Here is a 23508-nt window from a genome sequence, read left to right as displayed (position 1 = left end):
ATTCCGGAGGGACTCGAATATTCCCAGAACAAATAATTACTTTGATTCCGCTGTCTTCGAAGATGCGCGTTAGTAAAGATGCTAATGTATCGTGAGGAAGTTCATCTAAAAAATCGCCTGATTGTGAAATTCTAAAGGACTGCACATTGGATTTAATTAGTATATTCTTTAGATTCAGTAAGCCTGATGTTAAATTCTCTACACAAATTTTATCTCCATGAAATTGTTTTATTATTAAGCTAAAGATCTTGTGTTTTCCTCGTTCCGTAATCAATACTTGCCCTAATTTTGGTTTTGCCAGTTTCATATCATTTGCATTGATGATATCTAAATCAGATAACAAGTTACCAATTGGCGTTACTATTTCGCAATCCGATGACATAAAATGAACATAATGGGAACGAGAGTACGTTAAATTTTCCCTTGTTATGGATACAGTTTCACTATCCTCGAGTGGTAATTCAGAAAAATCTATTGGTTTAGCGGTTTCTAAATCCGGTGGTATATCTTCTGTTATTGTTATACCAGTTGAATGAGAATTTTGTGAATTTTGGGGTATGATTCGTCGAGGAATGGGTATATTTGATTTTAGAGGAGTTTTCCCTCCTTCCTTAGAAGATCGTTTAGTTAAATGGTCTGGAAAAGGTGTAGAGAGTGCCAATGGTCTAGTTGTTGAAACAGGTGAGGGTATGGTAGTTTGATAGGTAGGTTTGACGATTGCTGAGCTATTCAAGGAAGGGGTTATACTCAATTCTGTATCGTCCGGGATAACTTTAAGTGAAGGTGCTTGTAACGCGAATTTGCTAGTAGGGAAAGTGCCTCTCGAATTTTGTATCAAGTCTTCGACATTCTGACTTCGGATAGCCTCCTCCTCCGTCTCATCATCGGAAGAGTCAGGTTCATCCGAAACTGCTTCTACAGGTTCTGAAACTATGTCTTCTCGAAACTCTATTAATTCTTCTTCATCATCCACGTGACTGATACCTCTTTCTCGCATGGATTCATCAAACCTTCTGAAAGATTCTTGAAGGTCCTTTAATTCGACAGAATAATCTGAAGTTTTATCAGGTTCACCTGCTATGATGTCCTGTACTTGTGATGGATTAACAACGACAGCGGTTTCCTCCTCTGGAACACTAGGATTTTCCAGTATCCGTATTTCAGGATAGTATTCCAGATTAGGAAAAACACTCTTTCGCTGTCTGAGAATCGGAGGATCATCTATTGATCATCTATTGGTCCAGAGAAGTTGAAGGTTTGAAGGATTCCAATGACATAGAAGGTTCGGTTAATGCTATGCTAGGAGGTTCGGATAATTTTGAAGGTCCTGCTATTGATTGTTTGGAAGGCTGTGGTAATTTGGATCGGGTTCTAGTGGCTATAGCACTCTGATCAAGTATTGTTGGTGGTTTTACCCTTGTCCTTGAACCTAATGTTTTTCCTGGTTTTGGAATTTTTGATTGACTCTCGGGTTTTGACTGAGACACTGAAGGTGTAGGCGAGTCGCTAGTCTTCTCACCTTCTTTGAGTGGAAACAATTGTTTCTTTTCTATTTTTGTGCCCTCATCCGAATCATCTGAGGATTCTGTCAAAGTTTCATCAACCGGATTTCGCGATAACGCGTCTGCATTTGTATTTAATTTACCAGACTTGTGAACGAACTCGTATTCATAATCTCTCAATTTCAATCTCCATCTTACTAATCTCTGACCAGGATCGTTAATGGAATTTATCCATCTCAAGGGCTCATGATCACTAACTAATGTAAATTTACGTCCATAAAGATAAGGTCGGAAATGTAGCACTGCATATAGTATCGCTAAACACTCTTTCTCGGTAGTAGAATAATTTTGTTCGGGTTTTATTAACATTCTGGACAAGTATGCTATAGGTAAATCGTGACCGTCTTTCTCCTGACTCAGGATTGCACCAATCGCGTAATCAGATGCATCTGTTGTTAGAGTAAATGGCTTTTTAAAATCTGGATATTGCAGTATTGGTCGAGTGCATAGCGCTTTTCGCAATTTCCTGAAGCTTTCTTTTTGTTCTTTACCCCAGACAAATTTAGCATTCTTCTTTAATAGTTCGGATAATGGTTTTGCTATAGCCGAAAAATCTTTTATAAAACGTCTATAATAACCTGCAAGACCCAAGAATTGCCTAATATTTTTAGGATTTTGAGGACGAGGAAAATTCTTCACGGCCTTGATCTTGTTGGGGTCGGGTTTGACTCCGTCCTGCCCGATGATATGTCCTAAATAAGCTACTTCTGTTCTCAAAAATTCGCATTTACTGGGTTGAAGTGACAACTTGGCATCCGCCAATCTATTGAATAAACGACGAATTTTCTTTCCGTGGTCTTCTAAATTTTTAGTGTAAACCACGATATCATCTAGGTATACGAAAATTTCCGTTCCTTGCAATCCACGCAACACTTGGTCCATTAATCTTTGAAACGTTGCCGGAGCGTTCTTAAGACCTTCCGGCATGCGTTTATACTGGTAATGACCGTTTGGTGTCGAGAAAGCCGTTTTTAAACTATCTGCCGGATCCATTTCAATTTGTTGAAAACCACTAGCTAGGTCAAATATCGAAAAATAACGCGCCTCTCCTAATTGGTCTAATATATCCATAATGTTCGGTAATGGGTAAGCATCTCCAATCGTTTTTTCGTTCAATTTACGGAAATCTATCACTATTCGCCACCGTAGGTTGCCATCTGGGTCAGGTTTCTTTGGCACGATCAAAAGTGGAGAATTAAATGGAGAATTTGAAAATTCTATTATTCCTTTACTTAATTTGGCCGAAATTTGTTTAACTATTTCTTCTTCATGTACTGGGGGAAATCTATACTGTCGCGTATCTATTGGGACATCATCGATAGTAGGAATTTTATGTTTTATATTCGGTGTGGCTTGCAAATTATCACCGGGCAAATGAAATACTTCAGGAAATTCCTCAACAAGATCAATCACCTCCTCATCATTCAAATGAGACAGACGTAATCTTTTTACTATTTCATCTACTCGGTTCGTTATAATTTCTGAGGATTCTGAATCCGAATCAAAATTTTCTTCCTCTGGCAAGCTATAGTGCTCAAATGGAATTAATTCCTGTGGTGAAATTTCGATATCAACATCTTCTGTCAATGTGTTAATTGCTAGGACATGGCACTTGCCCTGATCATTTACTGATACAACGGCTTCGCCGATATAGACTCCGTTTATTGTATCGATCTTTGGTAAATATCCCTCTTTCAAATCGCTATTTATGACATCGATGGCAATTGGCTGTCTGTCTCGAGCACTAATTCGTAAAATGCGAGGTTTATAATTTAACCGTTTTTTTGTTAAAGGTTCCTCCCCCACAAAACGTATAGGTCTAATTGGATCTGACTGAGTAACCAATGTGTTATGGGCAAATGATATCTCCGCTTGTTCCTGTCTTAAAAATTCCTTTCCTAATATACCGTCAGCTCGTATCGGGAAACAAGATTTTACAACATGAAATCTAATCGGTTCTGATTGCAACGTGATGAAAGTGGTTCCTAATGTTTCTGATGTTCCCGGCGTGATTCCTGAAAGAGTTGCCGATTCGTCAAGTGCTACGATTGCATCATCTAATAGTGCGTCTAATTTAATTACATTAATATCTGCCCCTGTATCTACTAAGAAATGTGCGTGCCCGGACCGCAATTTGTCTCCGGACATCTTAACCACCGGGGATTCAGTATTTACGGTTAACATTACTGAGCTCGCTTTAGATTTCTCGCGGTTGTGTGACGCTCTGTTGACGCAGGACTCATCGCCGCGTCTCCGTGACGAGTCGTCTGCGAGTTTAAATTATTGCTGTCGGTAGTTGAATTAATTTTACTCGGATGTGGCGAAGGTGGTCTATTCGAATATGGCGAACTTGGTCGACTCGATGCGTTTGGAGGTCTATTATTCAAATCATGAGGGTATGCTGGATAAGGTGGATAATATGGAGGAAATGGAGTCATTTGAGGATAAAAATAAGGTGGATAAAATGGATAGGTTGGATGTCCTTGATGATCGTATCGTTGGCGATCCGAGTATCGAAGATAATTTGTGTATTCTGATTGAGTAGGTTTAGGTGATTTTAATTTAACATCCTGAGCATCTATTGGATTCGGGGATGGCGATCGCGAACGATTTCCTTCGCGTCTGGTTATTGAATAATTCTGGTAGTGTCTCGAAGTGCCATGAATATCGGAATTCGAATGTGATGGAGAAACTGATCTTGAATTTGATGAATAGTTATTTTCCGCGAACGTTACCCGCGAAGTTTCACCGGACGGTAATATTCCAGATCTGATTTTGATTTCCGCCCGACGCGCAAATTTTAATGCTTCTTCCAGATTTTTGGGATCACGTGCGTCTACCGCTCGCGTGATTTCATCGGGCAACCCTCGAATGAACGCTTCCAAGGCTACTTCTTTAATTGGTTCTAACATTTGTCCCGCATTTTCGGGGTATTTATCCTCTAAAACTGTATTAGCGCCATTAAATAGAATATTTAACCGGTCATGGAAATCGTTAACAGTTTCACCACGCTTCATCCTAATATTTTCGATTTCATGATGATAATCAGGATAGGTTTTATCTGATCCGAATCTGGCCTTTAAATCTTTTATCAACTCATCCAAATTATTGAACGTCTTGCCCCAAGTGCTATCTCTAGCTGTATTTTGCAATTTACCTAGCACTGCTTTTAAGAACGAAAAGATTCTAACGCGGGAGGAACAAAGACTGCGCCATTTCTTATATCTTGTAAAAAGTTTTTTAAAGGTATGTTTTTACCATCGTAGAACGGAATGTTTAAAGTACTGTGCTGAAGGGTGGAGCACTCTGCCATTGATGTCATCATAGCGTTCGAAACATTTAAATCGGTATTATTTCCAGAAACATTCGCGTTCGTGCCCGAAGCACTAGTTCGTCCCGTTTCCGTCATTTTGAGTACGAAGTTTACAAACACAAGATCACACACAAAATCGGTAAAGATGCAATATTGTATGTATAAAATTAGAAACGAATGATATTATTTTCAATATAGTCTTGAACGCCACCAATTTGTCCCACGATTGAACGTTACACTAGAGCCTTTTAAGAATTTTATATAAAACAAAATAGGGTAATTTCACCGCTTCGTGAGATGAACAATCATTCAATGCACGATCTTGGAATCCCACCGCTGCCACCAGTTCTGTAACGCGGTTACTAGGTAAACGCGAAGTTCGAGGAATTGGTATTCAAATCGGTTTAATCGGAAGAATGTTATGCGCGTTACAGTACAAATTATTAATTAGTAATTTATAGAATTTTGTTTGGTATCGGGATTCAAAGATCTAGTCCTATACAGGCCCCGCACTGAGTTATTGTAAGGATTCAGTTTGTATATCATTAAATAACTTCTGCTCGAGTGTAAAGTTCAAATGTGAATAGTTATATTTTTATTCTTTCTCTTGTTCTGACGTTAAGAAGGCTAAAGAGCCAAGGGTAGTCCCAAAATATTGGCTAAAGCCAATATTGACTCTCCGTTACCTCCGCACTCGCCAGTTGGCAATAGAACACATAAAATATTTGCTTTACAAGAATTCACGCTCGCCAATCGTTAAACTGTTTACAATGTTTTAAGGAAAAGAAATGCGCAACTCACCCGCTATATCGGCTATTTTTTTACAATGTTCGAATTTCGTTCGTATGACCTTTTGTTAACGCTCTCTAAAACACCTATTCCGTGCCTAGGAAAGAGAAATTCATACACACACTCGATATTGACGGTTATTATAAATGAAAGCGATAAATAAAATAAATCAAGCACAAAAAGGAATGAGATCTAAAAGAAGGTTGATCCCAACGCAACATAGAAAATTAGCCAGGATTATTAAGCGAATATAAAACGCAGATTTATAAAATTGAGAAAACGATCAAGTTAAAACAAAAAACACTATTTAACGTGACAGATGAGTCCATTCACTATAAACTTAGGAATCTCTGGCTCGAAACGGTATTTAAGTTAAAGCAAAGAATTACTATCCACGGACACCTTGTCACGCTCTCCGCGACTGTACGACAAAGAGTGACTTCAGCTTCGCGCCCCCGAGAGCGTCCGGCCGTGAGGCCCGCTCAGAAAAGCTGACGCTGCAGTCCCAATCTTGCCCCAGCAACCGTCGCACGATGTCATTAGGTGTTCTCACCTTCATTCTTTCATACTTTATACTTATGCGCTACCGGCGTCAAACAGGGTACTCTCGTCCCCACGCTTCTCACACTCAGATCACTCCTTTACATTGATGCGACGATTCGACGGTAGGAAATGCGCTCGACAAGGTTTCACCAAAATGCTAGATGCATTGTCAAGACGCACCCCCGCCGCTTACATTTAATCAATGTCGCGAGGGATGAGAACAACTGCTTATTTTGAACGAACTACTGAGAACCACGCTGATGCCTAAGCACAGTCCCACGTTCAGGGTACAGTGCAACGGTCAAACGTCGCGACGACGACGCTCCCAGTACCGAGTATCCATTTTCATAGATAAAATACAGTGAACAGAAATGCGCTCGACGAGGGATTTCCCAGAACGCTAAGCGTTGTCGAAGCACTCTGCCCACTAGCAAAAGAGAAAAGAAAAATAACTAAGATTTTTAAAAATTTTGAAGTTTCGGGACGTAACACTACCAAACACTATACGCTGCCTCATTTGTGGCCCATCAAATTGTGGAAAGACCAACGTGCTGGTCAGCTTGTTGGAAAGTCCTCACGGCGTGTGCTTCGAGAACGTGTACGTGTATTCCAAGTCGTTGCAACAGCCAAAATATAAGTATTTGGAGAATTTATTGACTGCGATAGATGAAATTGGCTACTTTACATTTTCAAATTACAGTGACGTCATTCCACCGAGCGAATCGCTTCCGAATTCCATTTTTATCTTTGATGACGTGGCATGCGACAAGCAAGATACGATAAGGGAATACTTTGCAATGGGGCGCCACTCGAACGTCGACTGCTTCTATCTCTGTCAGACGTATGCAAAGATTCCCAAACATCTTATACGCGACAATGCGAATCTGTTGATACTGTTTAAGCAGGATGGTACCAACTTGAAACATGTGTACAACGATCATGTAAACACTGATATGTCTTACGAGGATTTCTGCGCTTTATGTCGTAATTGTTGGCAGCGGGAGTATGGGTTCATGGTGATAGATAAAGATAGCGCGATGTCCAATGGACGTTATAGAAAGGGATTTAACGAGTTTGCGGTACCGTGAGATGGTCAATTATTGCCGGCACGTTGGTGGGAAAGCAACGTCTGCGATACAATAATGATTAGTAGTCAGGAGATTAATGATCGCGAGAGAATAGCGATGGAAATTGCAAAAACCAGCGAATCCATTCGCAGGAAACATCAGTCTTTGAAGACTGACAAGATGGATGAAGATATCGCGCTTAAAACATATTGTGGAAAATACTGCTGAGACAGAAGCTGACATATCACCTGCGACGAGTATGAGCATTGAAACATTAACGCCTAAAACAAAAATCCGGCCGAAATGGAACGCATCGCGTAAAAGAAATAGTAAACAGTCATACATGTCATTGGAAAATTCGCTCGTAACCTCCACACCAGTTCAATCGAAGCGGAAACGGTTGAATGTCGCATGAAACGATTCCACGGTTCCTCCTGCGTCAATAAATACATTTCCCGATGTACAGTCGCTCACAACCAATGATGACGAAGACGTGTATGAAAGTTCTACCGATGAGTCGCTTGCAGCATCTATTAGAGAGCAACTCCAAACATCCGAGGGGCAAGAAACGTTTCGCAACCATTTCGGTCCGCTGGGACAAAAATACATGAGCGCAATCCTAAGTGGTGATAGGGATACGACCATAGATTATGTGTACGGTGTATACTTTGGTGGTAGTGGAATGATGCTGGGGGATAAGGCTTTCGATATGGACAAGGATGATAATATAATCATAAACGGTGTAAGATATGGAGGAACGCCCGGTCTGTACGAACTGATTTTCAAGAGAATTCCCGATAATGCTATATACACAGATGCTGATAAACAAAAATACAAAAGTATACTGCTGATGACGAATGCTCACAGACGTGGCCATAGCGCACAAAACCCCATATTGGGTAACAAAAGATACAAGTACAAACATGTAATTGCGCCACTACTACCCCGTGTATTGACCAGTAAAGCGGGGAAAGGTCTAAGGACACCGCGAGTCATGGTGGTAAACGTTAACAAGATCGATTATGTGCACTGGGATGATCCCAATGAGCTGGTGGATCGATTGCGTTTGCTGGAAGCGTCACGTCAGGCGGGTAACAACTCGCACGACAACGAAATTCTATCGATTATCGAGGAACTCCGCGAGGCAGGCCTCATTATAAATTAAACCGCACGCCGATGATGTGCACTGTATGCGTCGAGATGCCGATCAACAAATTTGGGGTATCGCTCGAGAAGAGTGGAGCAGCTACAATGGACTATTACAAATGGAGCGGCATGCTTCGAAATTATATGCGTGATAACGCTCTTTGCGTGACCGGTGCCGACTTTGATGCAAAATCGCGCAAGATACGACGCGTAGCTCAGCCGGTGGCCGACACAGATGCCGTTAATAAACTATATGTGGAAAGAGCATTAAACTTTTGAGAGAACAGCAGGAAAAGATATCGCAAGCATTGAATCCTATCTCGCAGCAACAATGCGAAGGAGAATCATGCGAGACGGTTGAACTTGTCCAGAATTTCCTTGGGGCGGTGGAGAGCACATAATGCACGTACACGATAATTATCGCATCATTCGTGGCAAAGACACATCTGCGATCAAACATGCAGCCATTATCGAAATCCATGAGTGAAGAAAACCATGGCCACAAGAAGCTACAACTTGTGGAGGAATTGCACGCTCCAGCTCGAAGACATTTTCCTCGGAGGCGCGTCATAGTGCGTGGATACGACGATCTGTGGCAAGCTGACATTGTAGAAATGCGTCCATACTCGCGATGCAACCAGGGTCACCACTACATACTCACCGAAAAAGCACGACATTAATCATTATTCAATGTATTCGGTGATGAAGGCCTCCGTCGTAGAACGTTTCAATCGAACTTTGAAGAACAATATGTGGAAACTGTTTACGCTCAATGGAACCTATAGATGGGCCGATACGCTACCGCGTCTACTTGCAGAGTATAACGCGCGAAAACATAGAACCATCGGAATGCGTCCTTGCGATGTTACCCCTGCGATCGCCTGTCGGCGAGCTGCTAGCCACCGTATACAGCAACATAAAGATCGCTGCTCCACCGAGATTCGAGTTGGGTGAGTTTGTGCGCGTGAGAAAATTTAAAACCATCTTCGATAAAGGTTATACACCGAATTGGACAACGGAGGTGTTCGAGATAGCCAAAGTACAGGCAACTAATCCCGCGACGTATCTGCTCGTCGATTCCTGTGGAAAACCCGTTGCCGAAGGATTCTATGAACACGAGCTGCAACGCGTCACCGATCCTGATGTGTATCTAGTGGAAAAAGTGCTGCGTAGAAAGGGGGATAAGGTATACGTCAAGCGGCCGGGGTTTGATAAATCACACAATTCATGGATAAATAAAAATAATGTATTGTAAAATAATAATATTAATACATGATTCAATAAAATACAATGATATATATATATATATACATATATATATATATATATATATATATATATATATATATATATATGTGTGTGTGTGTGTGTGTGAGCAATTTTATTTTACATAATTCCACTATTTTATAAGAACGAGTTAATAAATATAATAATTTCTATACATGTGCAAAGAATTTTATTTTTAGGCAATAATTCCGCTATTTATAAGAACGAGTTAATAAATACAATAATTTTTATTTTACAATGGTATTCTATAATGTCCCCAGGGCAGCGTGTCAGTTGAATCTGGTACGATATACCGCTTGTCGTCGTATAGACTTAGAGCGATTTTGGATTCTGAAATTGTGTACACTTTGTGCAATTTAGACCGTATGCATGACTGTCTGCGAACCATTTCGATCTCCTTTTGCAAACACTGCCCGTAGTGGTCGAAAGTTATCGTCCTGGCTATGACGTTAGTCTTGACGACTTTCGCCTTTTTCGTATATTTTTTGCCGTCTACGCGAAGTGCATACATTTTCGCTCTAAGACCTACGAATTCGGTCAATATCATCTGATTATTTTCGTCCTTCATCAGCCCCGGGACCTTCTTATTTAAGCGGGGCATATTATATGGATTGTCAGTAGGATAATCGCTTGTGTCGAATCTATCGATATTGCGTTTCATGGACTCGTAGATATCATCGCATCGAATATGATAAATGAGACTGTCTGTGTCTGTGTATAGAATTTTACATTTTTGACCATGCAGTGGAGACATGTACTCGTGATGAAATTCGTACAAACAAACTTTTGATATGTCTACAATGCACATACCCACGTATATCGGTTTGTTGAATTTCACCTCGAGTTTTCGCAATTCAACAGCTATTAAATTTTCCGAAAAAACACTTCTGCTGTGGAAATTCGGTTTGGCGATCATTTCCTCCGCGCCATATCGCCCTTTCCAATGTGTTAAAAGTTTTACGTCCACCTGAATTCGCACATTTTCCATAGTTTTACCGAATACCGCTTTGTTCACCAATTTGTACAAATTTTTTTCAAAGTCGTTTGTCGCGCATGTTCTAAACCGTGTATTGAGTTCGATGTAATCGCGGAGCCAGGGAGATTGAGCGAATTGAAGCGCGCGGTGTATCTTTGTAATACGAAGACCGTGACTCGTGCACTGCTGCAGGTTGCGATAATGGATAACGTAACGCTGCTTATCGTATACCGTCGCGAGCAACTTGTCCTGTCTGCTGCCAGGTGGTTTGGCACGCGTCGGGCAGAACGGTAGATCGGCGTGAGCGTCGTGCAGATGTTGCGGATATTCCAGATCTACCTCGAGAATGTATCCCGTGGGCGAATCGACAGCGATCGAAGACACGTCAAAATTTGCGACATCTTCGACCCATTGAAATTTGGCGTATGGTAGGGGCTAACACATTGCCCATCCGTACAAATTGTTCACGTCAAAGTACATCAAGTACGATGACTGTTCTGATGGGTCGTAAGATGACATGTACTTGTTATTGGCGTGTGCGTATCTTCCGGAACATTGGCTTAAACCGCCACGTATACCGCGTTCGATAAACATGACCATATCAACGTCTGTGAGCAATTGGAATGTAATTTTGGTATGTTTTAGCATGGCATCCCACGTAAAGCCAGGTAAAGTATAATAATGCGCTGAATCTAATCCGTAACTCTTGATACAACTTTCGCGAAAATTTTCAAAAATATCTGCCAATAACAAGACATCTGTTTTCAAATACAAGTCGCTGTATTCGCCCAAGGTTCTAATCCCGAAACGCTGCCAGACAGTCTCGGCGTGTGCGTAATCGCTCTCGGATACAGTCTCACCCGTTAACGAACTGTAGTATGACTCGCGCGGTGGTAAGCATGGACCCTGCAACTTGTTCGCGCAATCAAGGCTTTCGTACGGAAATACACCCTTTCGCGTCAATAAATTGAAATCTTCGATGGATAATGTTTCAAATTCGGATCGTAAAATTTTTAATTTACCCGCGCTAAGAAAAGATGCTAATTTGTCGAGACTGGTATTGAGAAATTTGTACTAATCGATGAATCATAATTTAATATATTTTCACAAGTCTGAGTCAGCCGTATCTTCAACATTTTTTGTGAATGAAATGTACTTTTCTTTCGTTACGGGCAATACGTCAATGCTGCCTTCGAAAGCGGTAGCTATTTCCTCGATAATGAAATGCGAATCGTAGCCGGATAAATTATGGAAAACTATGGGGATGTAAAAGGCATTTTTATAATTTAAATTGCACTCCGAATGTGCTGGGCCTCTAAACCGTCCGGATAGATGGCAATGATCGCGAACTCGTACATCTTCAGCCTTGAATGGTTCTTCGCAAATATGACAGTGTGTTGCATCGCGAAATGTCGTCCATTGTTCGGGAGTTAAATCAAGCATGGGAACATTGCTGGTCAGAATGGGTTTGGCGAAGTTTGCAAAGAACCCCGCACTAATTACATGGGAAATTTAATCCCGGTTAATCTCGTTCATTTTCACATATGTTGTAGCTTATGACCTGGTGAACAAAAAATGTAATAGGCAAAAACGTCTGTGATGGATAATTATTGAGATACGGCTAATCAAACGGCAAAAAGAAAAGTTACGGTAGGCTCGCGCTGTCTCGCATCGGCAGGACGCAACTCTCCTTATTCCTTGTTTTTTCTAGAAGCGGGTAAGCAAAGATAGGGTGCAATTCTAGAAAAGCTACCGCCTCATCTGTATACATACATTGAAAAGGATTCTCTCCTGGGTAAAATTACATACTAGTGGAGTACAATCGTTACGAATCGTACAGAACGTTGACATAACGTTATACAGTATTTTCGCAAGCAACTGCTTTTTTGCCATTGTTCCTGTTTTTATATATCTACAGTTTTATATTATATTTTATATTTATATTGATATTATATATATATACACAGAGGTATTGAAAAACATTCTATCCAAAACTATCAGGGAGTGGTCCTTCTACAGGTTCACCTAACATTAAAACATATTTTCGCATAATTCGAAAACTGTGGCCAACCGAAACATACGTATATGTATAGTAAAAGGTTATTCCATATGTTGATGACTTCAACATATTTAAAAATCATCCGAATCGTTGAGAAAGCTGCTTTCCTCGAACTTTACTAAGGACAACTCAGTCAGAATTAGCAATATTGAAGTTCTCGTTTGGATGTTGTTGCGGTGGTCTGTGAGCAGCATCTAATATTGTTTCTAACAATAACGAAGACGGATAACGAACATTGTCTTGATACCTTGCATACCCTATGTTGTGCCCAGGCAACGCCCAAGCACACGTGTCACGCGACATATTATACTTCATATTAACCATTATACTACTCCAGAACGTTCGAGACGTTCCTAAGCAAAATCAGTTGCGAGGCAAAGCGCGAAACTACAAAATCAGCGAAATTGCGAGCGTTGCAACGTGACCATGCACGGCAACGCGAAGCGACGGCACCACGCCCAATAGCGCAATAAAAACCGATTTGCCGCCGCAAATCGGGAGACTCTAGAGCCGACTCTCGACCAGTTAACACGGTTAATTCCTACTTGTACACTCCGGTCTAGTTTAAGTGTTTTTGAATAAAGACTTAGTCTTTGGGTTTAATCACACTTGGTGTAGTTCATCCGGTGGATTCTCATCCTTTAATCACTCCCGAACCCACGATTACGCCAGATCCCGTACCAGCCTTGCGAGCCATCACGCAGGGCACAACAAAATTGGTGGCAGCGGTGGGATCTGCATCGTAAAGATTTTACCGAGCCTTGACGCAACCGATTGATCGACGTCGACTGAGGTTGAACTACCTCCGACAAGATTATTGGATCATCGCAATCTCGTAGGCCAAAACAGGCCATCGTCGCTACCGAGGTAGCACAGAGGACCGAGGAACGGCCTTTGAGAAGACGTTCGACGCAGCCCGAACGACGACGAGCCTGGTGTCGAGTAAAATCAGCCTGAGAGTGAACGGGTGAAACTACCGTCTATCAAACACCAAATCCATCTACGAGGACGTCACTGATCTGAGGATCAGGACGCACGAGAGGACTTGGAGACCGAGGAACCTGTAGGAGCCGCACCTGAAGGACGGACGGAGAGCCGTTCACGGGAAGCAGCCGTCGGAGCACGCAGCGAACAGCTGTACGAATCGACCTTGCTGGGTCCAGTTTCAGCTTATCACCGCCGTTGGTTCACAGACGAGAGGACGCCTGACCGAGCCGACGACATGTGGTTGCGAGCAGCCTTGTGAGTAACAGAATAGCGCAAACGTACATATTGTAAACCAGAGTCCTATATAAAAATAGAAACGGTACATGCATGTCTATAGAAGAAGAACGCGCAAATCGATTCAAACTCCCGGGTCAAAGAAGTTTGTCGAGATCATTCGAATCATTTTTCAATAAAAAGCTAACTTTCGAACGCGAAGAATTAGACCTTCTACCTTCTATAGACCATCCAAGATCGTCTCGCCGAACACTTCGACCGCCGCCGTTGCGACTAAGCGTTAGAAAAGACGGCGATTCAAGTGCCGAATCGTCTCCGGAAAACTTTGTAACACCGAATAGAGAATACCCGATCGTGCTAGCGGATTTTAGTTTGTTGGACATAGAAGGAACAGAAGAAAGCGAAATGTCGCTAAACGCGGGAAGTAGCCTCCCGGTACCAAACGTAAAATTATTATCTACCGCGCTGTCGTTAGTCGACAAATTCGTAGGAAAATCGTCAGACGAACTTGCAGAATTTTTGAAGTCTTATACAAGCGCCTCGGAGTTTGTCCCCGCGAATGAATTGCCACGATTCTTGAAAACAGTGATAGGTACAAAAATTAAAGGCAAAGCAGCCAAGGTATTAGAGTACAAAGATATAGATACTTTCGATAAATTAAAGGACATCTTAACTTCACTATTCGTAGACAAAAGATCAATAGGAGCAGTTGGAGCAGAGTTTCATGCCTGCCACCAACGAGAAGGCGAAAGCGTAAAATTATTCGCGTGTAGAGTAGAAGAATTAGCTGGGGAATTATCGGAACTATCGGTAAAACCAGGGAACAGCGACGAAGTAAATAACGCGTTAACAGAATCAGTGCAAGAACGCGCCCTCGATGTTTTCACCCTCGGGTTGAATTTAAAACTGAGAACGATCATAAGGTCTCGAAATTACGCAACGCTAAATGCAGCTATCGCCGCAGCTATAGAGGAGGAACAAGCGATGGGTCTAAACACCTCGCGAAATTTTAGGAAGCTCGATGATCAACCCAAAAGAAGAGAAGGATCTAACGTACCGCGCTGCGAACGCTGCAATAAATTAGGGCATTTGGCGAGGAATTGCTATACGCGATTAAGCATGCCGCGAATAAACTATCAGCCGCAACAGACGCACATGAAAAGGGAAGTACAGCGCGTCACAGTAGTCTGCCACTATTGCAAGAAACCAGGACACCAAATCAGGGAATGCAGGGCCAGAGAAAGGGCAAACGAACGAGAAAATAGACCGCGCTATACAAACACGAGTTACAGGCGCGACGACTCTAGACAGAATTTTAGCAGAACTCCGGGCCGAGAATCACATAGCGGGAATCGAGATTACCCAAACACGGGCCACGGGACAACCGACGATAGACAGACTAACACAGGGCCTAGAGTGGATTCGTATCGAGCGAATCTAGTAATGACTTCCAAAATAGAAAACACCGTCGAAATCAGAGCATCAGAACTAGTAAAAGGAAAAGCGAGCCTGCTAGTCGACACCGGTGCCGATATTACACTAATAAAGATAGGGAAGGTGCTGGGCGACGTCCACGCCCAAGACGAAATAGTGTCCTTGCGAGGAATAGCCCCAATGGAAATCAAAACGCTGTGCCTAATACAATTAAACGTAGAGGTCGGGAACAAACTCATAACGCATCCCTGTCGGTTAGTGAGAGATGACTTCCCATTAGAAGCAGACGGAATTCTGGGACAAGATTTCATGACTAAGCACGACGTATGCATTCGGGCAAATCAAGGAATAGAATTGTACGGAACACGGTTCCCCTACTCTGGAGGAGGCAACGTAACATTAAAACCGCGATCAGAAACAATTCTCTTAGCCAAAACGACGGAAAAAGGAGAAGGAATAGTAGAGGGACAGCCGATCAAGCCAGGAATACTCATAGGGAACTCATTAACGATAGGCAATGACGGAAAATGCATAATAAGCATAATGAACACCACAGCAGACGAAGTTCTTATCAGTACGCCGACCGTGACATTAGAATCACTGACGAGCGAAAACGTTGACCCGACGGACGCGACCTGCGACAAAGATCGCGACACGCCGACACATATGGTACACGCTGTACACGGGAGAAATAGAATGCAAATCTTGCGCGAAAGCCTCAGGACCGAACACTTAAATAGCGAAGAAAAAACCAGCTTACTCGAGCTCTGCGAAAAATACAATGAAATATTCGGATTAGAAGGAGACAAACTAGGATACTCCAAAAAAGCGGAACACTCAATTACTCTAACCCAAGGTACTAAACCTATATACGTGAAGCCGTATAGACTACCTCAAGCGCATACGGAAGAAGTAGATAAACAAGTTCAGGAAATGGTAAAAGAAGGAATAATTAGACCAAGTGCCAGCCAATGGAACGCTCCCTTGCTAGTAGTCCCGAAAAAACCAGATGCTACAGGTAAACGCAGGCTAAGAGTGGTAGTAGATTTCAGAAAGGTAAACGACGCGACGATAGGCGATTCGTATCCCTTGCCGAATATAACAGATATTTTAGATCAATTAGGCGGAGCAAAATATTTCTCAACCTTAGATTTAGCTTCAGGGTTCCATCAAATAGCTATGAAGGAGGAAGATCGTGAAAAAACCGCATTCTCGACGCCATACGGACATTTCGAGTATAATAGAATGCCATTTGGGCTTAAAAACGCTCCCGCGACATTTCAAAGGTTAATGAACACCGTACTGTCAGGCTTACAGGGAATAAAATGTTTCGTGTATTTAGACGACATAGTCGTCTACGGACGCTCATTGAAGGAGCACCAAGAACGATTAAAACTCGTATTCGAACGCATACAAGAAAGTGGCCTAAAACTTCAACCCAACAAGTGCGAATTCCTACGCAAAGAAACAATATACCTAGGACACATAATAACCGAAAACGGCATCAAGCCAGACCCATCTAAACTAGAAGCTGTCCGAAGCTTCCCGGTACCTAAAGGAATAAAAGACATGCAATCCTTTTTAGGCCTAGCTGGATATTATAGGAGATTCATAGCGGAGTTTTCACAGATTGCAAAACCTTTGACACAACTGTTAAAGAAAGACCAAGCATTCAGATGGACTGCACAGGAGCAGAAAGCTCTCGAGATTCTAAAAGAAAAATTAACGACAGCACCAGTATTGCAATATCCAGATTTCTCAAAACCGTTTGTTCTAACAACAGACGCTTCCGGAAAAGCGATAGGAGCAGTATTATCGCAAGGAAAAATAGGACAAGATTTGCCAATAGCGTACGCGAGTAGAGTATTGAATAAGGCGGAAGAGAATTATAGCACCATCGAAAAGGAATTGTTAGCCATCGTATGGGCAACGCAACACTTCAGACCATACGTATACGGCACTAAATTCAAAATCGTGACGGACCATAAGCCACTCACTTGGCTTTTCAACGTAAAGGACCCCGGTTCTAGATTAATGAGATGGAAGTTGAAATTAGCAGAATACGACTATAGCATCGATTATAAGGCCGGAAAAACGAATAGGAACGCGGACGCCCTTAGCAGAATGTTCGCGATAACGCGCGGAGTGAAACAAAAGATCGACAACGAAACAATAGCCGGCGCCAGCGAAGACGACAGTGAACAAGAGAAGCCCCGATCGAATGGAGAAACGGACAACGCAACATACACGGAGGACGAAAAACTTCGAGTGCTACGCGAATTCCACGACACACCTCTGGGTGGACACTTAGGGGTAAAACGGACCCTAGAACGCATAAAATTAAATCATTCGTGGCCAGGAATGCGACAAGACGTAGAAAAGTACATCTCTAGATGTGAAAAATGCCAAAGAAATAAGCTATCGAGAATAACCAAAGCCCCCATGGTTATTACAGACACTCCCACGGAACCATTCGAGAAATGCGCACTAGACATCGTAGGACCTTTACCCGAGACCGGCAGACGAAACAAATACATATTAACCTTTCAAGATCTTTTAACCAAATTCAGTAAGGCCATACCCCTCGAGAACCAAGAAGCGGATACCGTAGCTAGAGAATTCGTTACTAAAATAATTTGCGAATACGGCATTCCGCAGCGAGTACTAACAGATCAAGGAACTAATTTTCTAAGCCAAGTCTTTAAAAACGTATGTAGGTTACTAAAAATCGACAAAATCCAAACTACAGCCTACCACCCCCAATCGAACGGAGCGCTAGAAAGAAGCCACCGCACGCTGGCAGAATATTTAAAGAACTATATCGCAGAAGACCAGACTGACTGGGATGAATGGCTACCGTACGCGATGTTCACATACAATACTACCCCTCACACGTCTACTAGCTACACGCCCTACGAACTCGTTTTCGGAAGACAAGCTTCCTTACCAACCTCATTAAACCAAGCACCGCAACTAACATACACCTACGACAAATACGCCGAAGAATTACGCGAAAGACTACGGTCCACGAATAGCATCGCGCGCGAAACTATAGGGATCAATAAGGACAAGTCAAAAAGGCAATATGATAAAAGGACAGCTAACAAATTTTTCAAAATTGGGGAGCAAGTACTCCTACACGACGAGACAGTGAGACGCGGACGATCGAAAAAACTAACACCCGCGTGGATAGGACCCTACTCAATTCAAAACACGCACGACAATAATAACTACACTATAGGAAAGGGACGAAAAACGCGCCGCGTACACGCAAACCGGTTAAAACACTTCATAGAATAGGACAGGAACAAGGAAACGGTCGCAGTAGTGAAGGAAAGTAACGGTACGCAGACAAACTATTGAAAAAAAAAAGGGAGGAGAAAAAATTTATTCAATTTAGGATATATGAGTCCAAATTAATATGTGTGTGTGTCACCCCCCAAGCGCGCCTATAATAGAAACCACGGACCTGGCCGCGTGAAGGGTTCCGGAAAACGATCGCCATGACGTTCTGGAACAATAACCAGACGCGGAATAACCAAAATAGAAAATTGCACTAGAAACAAAAAACACCTAACCGACAAAAACATTTGATACTCACCGTAAAGTGCCCGTATCCCCCACGCGTCCTCCGCGTCCAACCATTCAGCGTTTTCGGCGGCGATTTGACGCCGCGCCGAGCGGTACTCCCGCACCGCCCGCCTGTACCCAATACTCATAAACCCGGACGGCGCCGGATATTCCAAACACTAAAAATTTAAGAAAAGAGGAAACCAATTATAAAAACCCTACGCACTTCCACCAAAACACAAAACACCCAACAACTTGCACTAAACGTACCAGTAAAAACAGCGCGAGCTCGCGAGGAAGGCTTAAGAAACACAACATGATGTCGCAACTGATCACAACGGAATGAGAAGCGACGAGACAATCGAGTCTCTTGCAAGGAAGAACTGCCTTACGTTAACAAAATTTTATCTCGCGCACGCGAAACACACGCAAGACAAGAGACTTCGCGACGAACAGAAAGATGCGTCGACTACACCTCGACATTATATTTTACAGGATTACCGTCCTACAATTGACGACACTACTCATAGGAGGAACAACCCCCGACACAGACTTCGCTATAAAAGAATTTCAAGATCACCCGGGCATTTACTTCGAAAACTTAGGCGATCTACAGATTTACCGGGATAGTTGGAAACTAATACTACACTTAGACATATCGTACATTTACCGACGCGAATCAAATCTCCAGGCAGCACTATATGACATACTTGCTCAGTGTAAAACACCTTCTACTAATAACTTACAAAAATTCTGTAAAACGTTTAGCACGAAAATTCAAAGCAAAGTAGACCGCGTAACCAAATTCCTTACTTACGTCCAACAAACCATAAGCTCCGCACCAAAACAGCGTCGCGGGCTAATAGACGGATTAGGTTACATAGGCAAATCACTCTTCGGACTAATGGATTCCGAAGACAGAAAGATAATCAACGACCAAATAGACTTCCTAAAAAGACAAGACAGTAGATTAAAGAATACAATCAAAGGGCAAATGCAAATTGTAAGAGCTAACGCCGAACTTCTAAATGAAACTATACACAACGTACAAGAAAATGAAAAAACCCTTTTAAACGCAACTTGGCAAATTCAATACTTACTACAACAGACGACTAACATTACTAGATTTCGAGAGACAATAGACGAAAACCTCATACTAATAAATAGCGTCGCGGAAACACTCCTGCGTGACACACAAGACTTGTTAGAATTCATAATGGATATAAAGAAAGGAGTCCTTAACCCACAATTAATGCCACCGGCACAAATCATAACATACCTCAGTTCAGCACTCGCTCACATCCCGCAAGGATTAGACTTCCCGATCGGAATAAAACTAGAAAATATGCACGTCCTATACGACATCCTTACACTTTCCGCATTTTCGGATACGAAATCAATTACCGTAGTACTAGATATCCCATTGTTGAGCGCAAAGAAATTCAAATTAAGCAAGGTACACCCGGTACCCACAAAGGTAAACGATTCGTTCTACGCGTATATAGAACCCCTCGACACATACGTGGTACTCGACACCTCGGTGCAAGATTACATACAACTAAGCAAACAAGACCTAACAGAATGTAAAACTATAAACGAGCTATATCTCTGCACCTCACACCATCCAATGTTCAAAGCGATACCATACGGACCCTGCGAAGTACAGTTGTGCACAAAATTGACGCAAAAACCGAACAATTGTAAAATACGAATCATGACACTGAAACACACGATCCTGATAGAATTACAACAACCGGGCACATGGATTTATATCGCACCGAAACAAATACAACTAGCAGTAACCTGCGGCGATAAAAACACAAACATGTATAGTATTAAGGACTCTGGTATAATAACGATAAGAAATAAATGTACTATCACTACCGCCGAATTTACGATAGAAACCGGAAAACAATACGGAATAGAAAAAACATGGAACTACTTACCTGGTTACAATTTGACACTAGACGAAATTACGTTTCCACAGACCACTGTAAATTCGTACCGACATACCAATTTTGAACTTAAAAGAATAATCAAACACCCGGAAGAATTAAATAAAGTTAGTAAAAAATTTGAAGACTTACAAAACGATTTAGAAAAACCCGAGATTATACCAACCGAGTATCACTATAGCTTCTTTACACTATCCTCTGTGACGGGATTTATCACAACTACACTATGTATGTTCGCACTTTACAAATGCATTGTACGCTGCAAAGCAAAAACACCACGACACTGTACCACAGACAACACGAGTCGCGACAAAACAACACAAAAACCCGAAGCGATAATCAAAATAGTTAGTAAGGAGGAAACGTCTTCCACTAATTCTCTTTAAAATGTACCATTATAAGCTAGTTAAGAAAAACCACATGTAAGTCGATGATAACCAATCCAACCATTACGAGTTTTGGGATTTCCCTAAGATAGTTTATCATCGGCAGAAAAAGCTATGGCTTTTCCTCCCCAAGGGGGGAGGGATGTTGTGCCCAGGCAACGCCCAAGCACACGTGTCACGCGACATATTATACTTCATATTAACCATTATACTACTCCAGAACGTTCGAGACGTTCCTAAGCAAAATCAGTTGCGAGGCAAAGCGCGAAACTACAAAATCAGCGAAATTGCGAGCGTTGCAACGTGACCATGCACGGCAACGCGAAGCGACGGCACCACGCCCAATAGCGCAATAAAAACCGATTTGCCGCCGCAAATCGGGAGACTCTAGAGCCGACTCTCGACCAGTTAACACGGTTAATTCCTACTTGTACACTCCGGTCTAGTTTAAGTGTTTTTGAATAAAGACTTAGTCTTTGGGTTTAATCACACTTGGTGTAGTTCATCCGGTGGATTCTCATCCTTTAATCACTCCCGAACCCACGATTACGCCAGATCCCGTACCAGCCTTGCGAGCCATCACGCAGGGCACAACACCTAGGTACCACAGCACACTTGCCACATGTGAACATGTACCAAGGGTCCTTGCACCAGATTTACAGGTACAATAATAACCTAAAATTGGCTCGGTATCATCGTCTACACCATCTGATTCAAGAATGTTGTATGCTATAAATATTTGATGTTTTGTAGCATTTCTAAACCGTGAAAACACTCGTACCCTTATGAGACCAGGTTCGTCAAGGAGCGAATCTAATTGAAACTCTTCTGTGTCGTCACGCTGCATTTTATCCTGAACGTAAGATCGTGCCAGACGAACCTGGAATGTTCCAATCGTTAAATCTCGTAAATATTCTAAGGTCAGGTGCGGAAAATTATGTAAATGCTCGTCATTTAAATGTATCCACATTGCATTTCTATAGCGCAGCCTTTCAATTTCAACTCGTGCGTGCACAACATTAACTTCTTTGGACTTATGAAGAAGTTCTTGTGCCAATTCTGTATTAGCGCCTTCCATTGAAATTAGCGGGTGATATTTGTTAATTATAGCCCCTGCAATATTATAAAATTCACCAAGATGATGAATATGGTGCACATTAATTATGTGGTTAAAAAACTTAAAAATAGACTTAATATGCCCATTTCTAGTTTCAACTATCCATCTTGTTTTCGTCACCAATCGAGACTCATTTGCCTCTTCAGTAGATAGTTGTTTCTGATGGCATTCAAGTAAGGTCTGGCATCCTGTAATCAATGCCTAATTCACGTAGTAACGGTTGGGCATCTCGATACCCACGATCTAATACGAAAATATCGCCATCTTGGAACCATTGTCTCATATCATTCACGTCGCGTTCAAATTCGCTATTTAACATTCGAGCATCATTATTTCGCGAGTCAGAAAAGTATGGTCCTTGAATAGTCAGTATATATCCATCTGGAGCAACTATTAACGCTGGTTTTACCAAATGTCGACCTTTATGTACGGAATACGTTTGTCGTAAAACACAAAAGTTACTACTTTTGTTAATATACGAATAAGTCCCATCAATATAAGCAATTACTTTTGAAATACTCGGTTCAGAATTATATAACTCATTTGCAAAAGACGTAACAGGATTCGTTATATATTCTTCTCGAGTTATTGCTTGAAAACCAATATTCATTGGGACAAATCTTTGTAATAAAGACTGTCGAACTTTGGTAATAGCTAAACTTACCGACTGTCTAGAGGAATATCGAAAAATGACTTTAAGAAATTCGTCAGATAATCCTTGCCGTAACTTACATAAAAAAGTCAAAAGGTCTTTTTTACTAATGTTTCGGAAACCGTGTTCTTGAGGCACTCGATCGCAGTATGTATACAGATCCTGAAACTGTTCTTTTGTAATAGGTGCTACAGTCTTAAAATCATCATCTGTAAAACAGTTTTCATTGTCGTAGCAACTTTTACTGTTCGCTACATCTCGAAGTGCCTGTAGAAAAGCTTGCAACTGCTGCCCTTTTATTACAAATGGTCTATTTATGTAACGCAAGGCGGAAAGTAATGGTTGTAAAATATGACCATTGCTATCTAAATGTCGATTACAGCAATTAACATATTCAGGGATATAAATATTTTTCATAACGAAAACATTTA

At 41.8% G+C, this 23508-nt stretch overlaps 1 protein-coding gene across 1 annotated transcript; it reads right to left on the bottom strand.

The window, feature by feature from the left end:
- Positions 1-12804: 12804 nt before the first annotated feature.
- On the bottom strand, positions 12805-22554 carry LOC143375459 (uncharacterized). The gene is made up of 2 exons (XM_076824560.1): positions 21906-22554; positions 12805-12999 (listed from the first exon to the last, which is right to left on the bottom strand). The coding sequence occupies exons 1-2, from the start codon at positions 22384-22386 to the stop codon at positions 12872-12874; spliced, it is 609 nt and encodes a 202-aa protein (XP_076680675.1). The 5' UTR covers positions 22387-22554; the 3' UTR covers positions 12805-12871.
- Between the last annotated feature and the right edge of the window lie 954 nt (positions 22555-23508).

The sequence above is a fragment of the Andrena cerasifolii genome, chromosome 12, assembly GCF_050908995.1.
Source record: "Andrena cerasifolii isolate SP2316 chromosome 12, iyAndCera1_principal, whole genome shotgun sequence".
Classification (NCBI taxonomy): Eukaryota; Metazoa; Arthropoda; class Insecta; order Hymenoptera; family Andrenidae; genus Andrena; species Andrena cerasifolii.
Note: the sequence above shows the minus strand (reverse complement) of the source record. Positions and strands in the feature narration are given on the sequence as shown.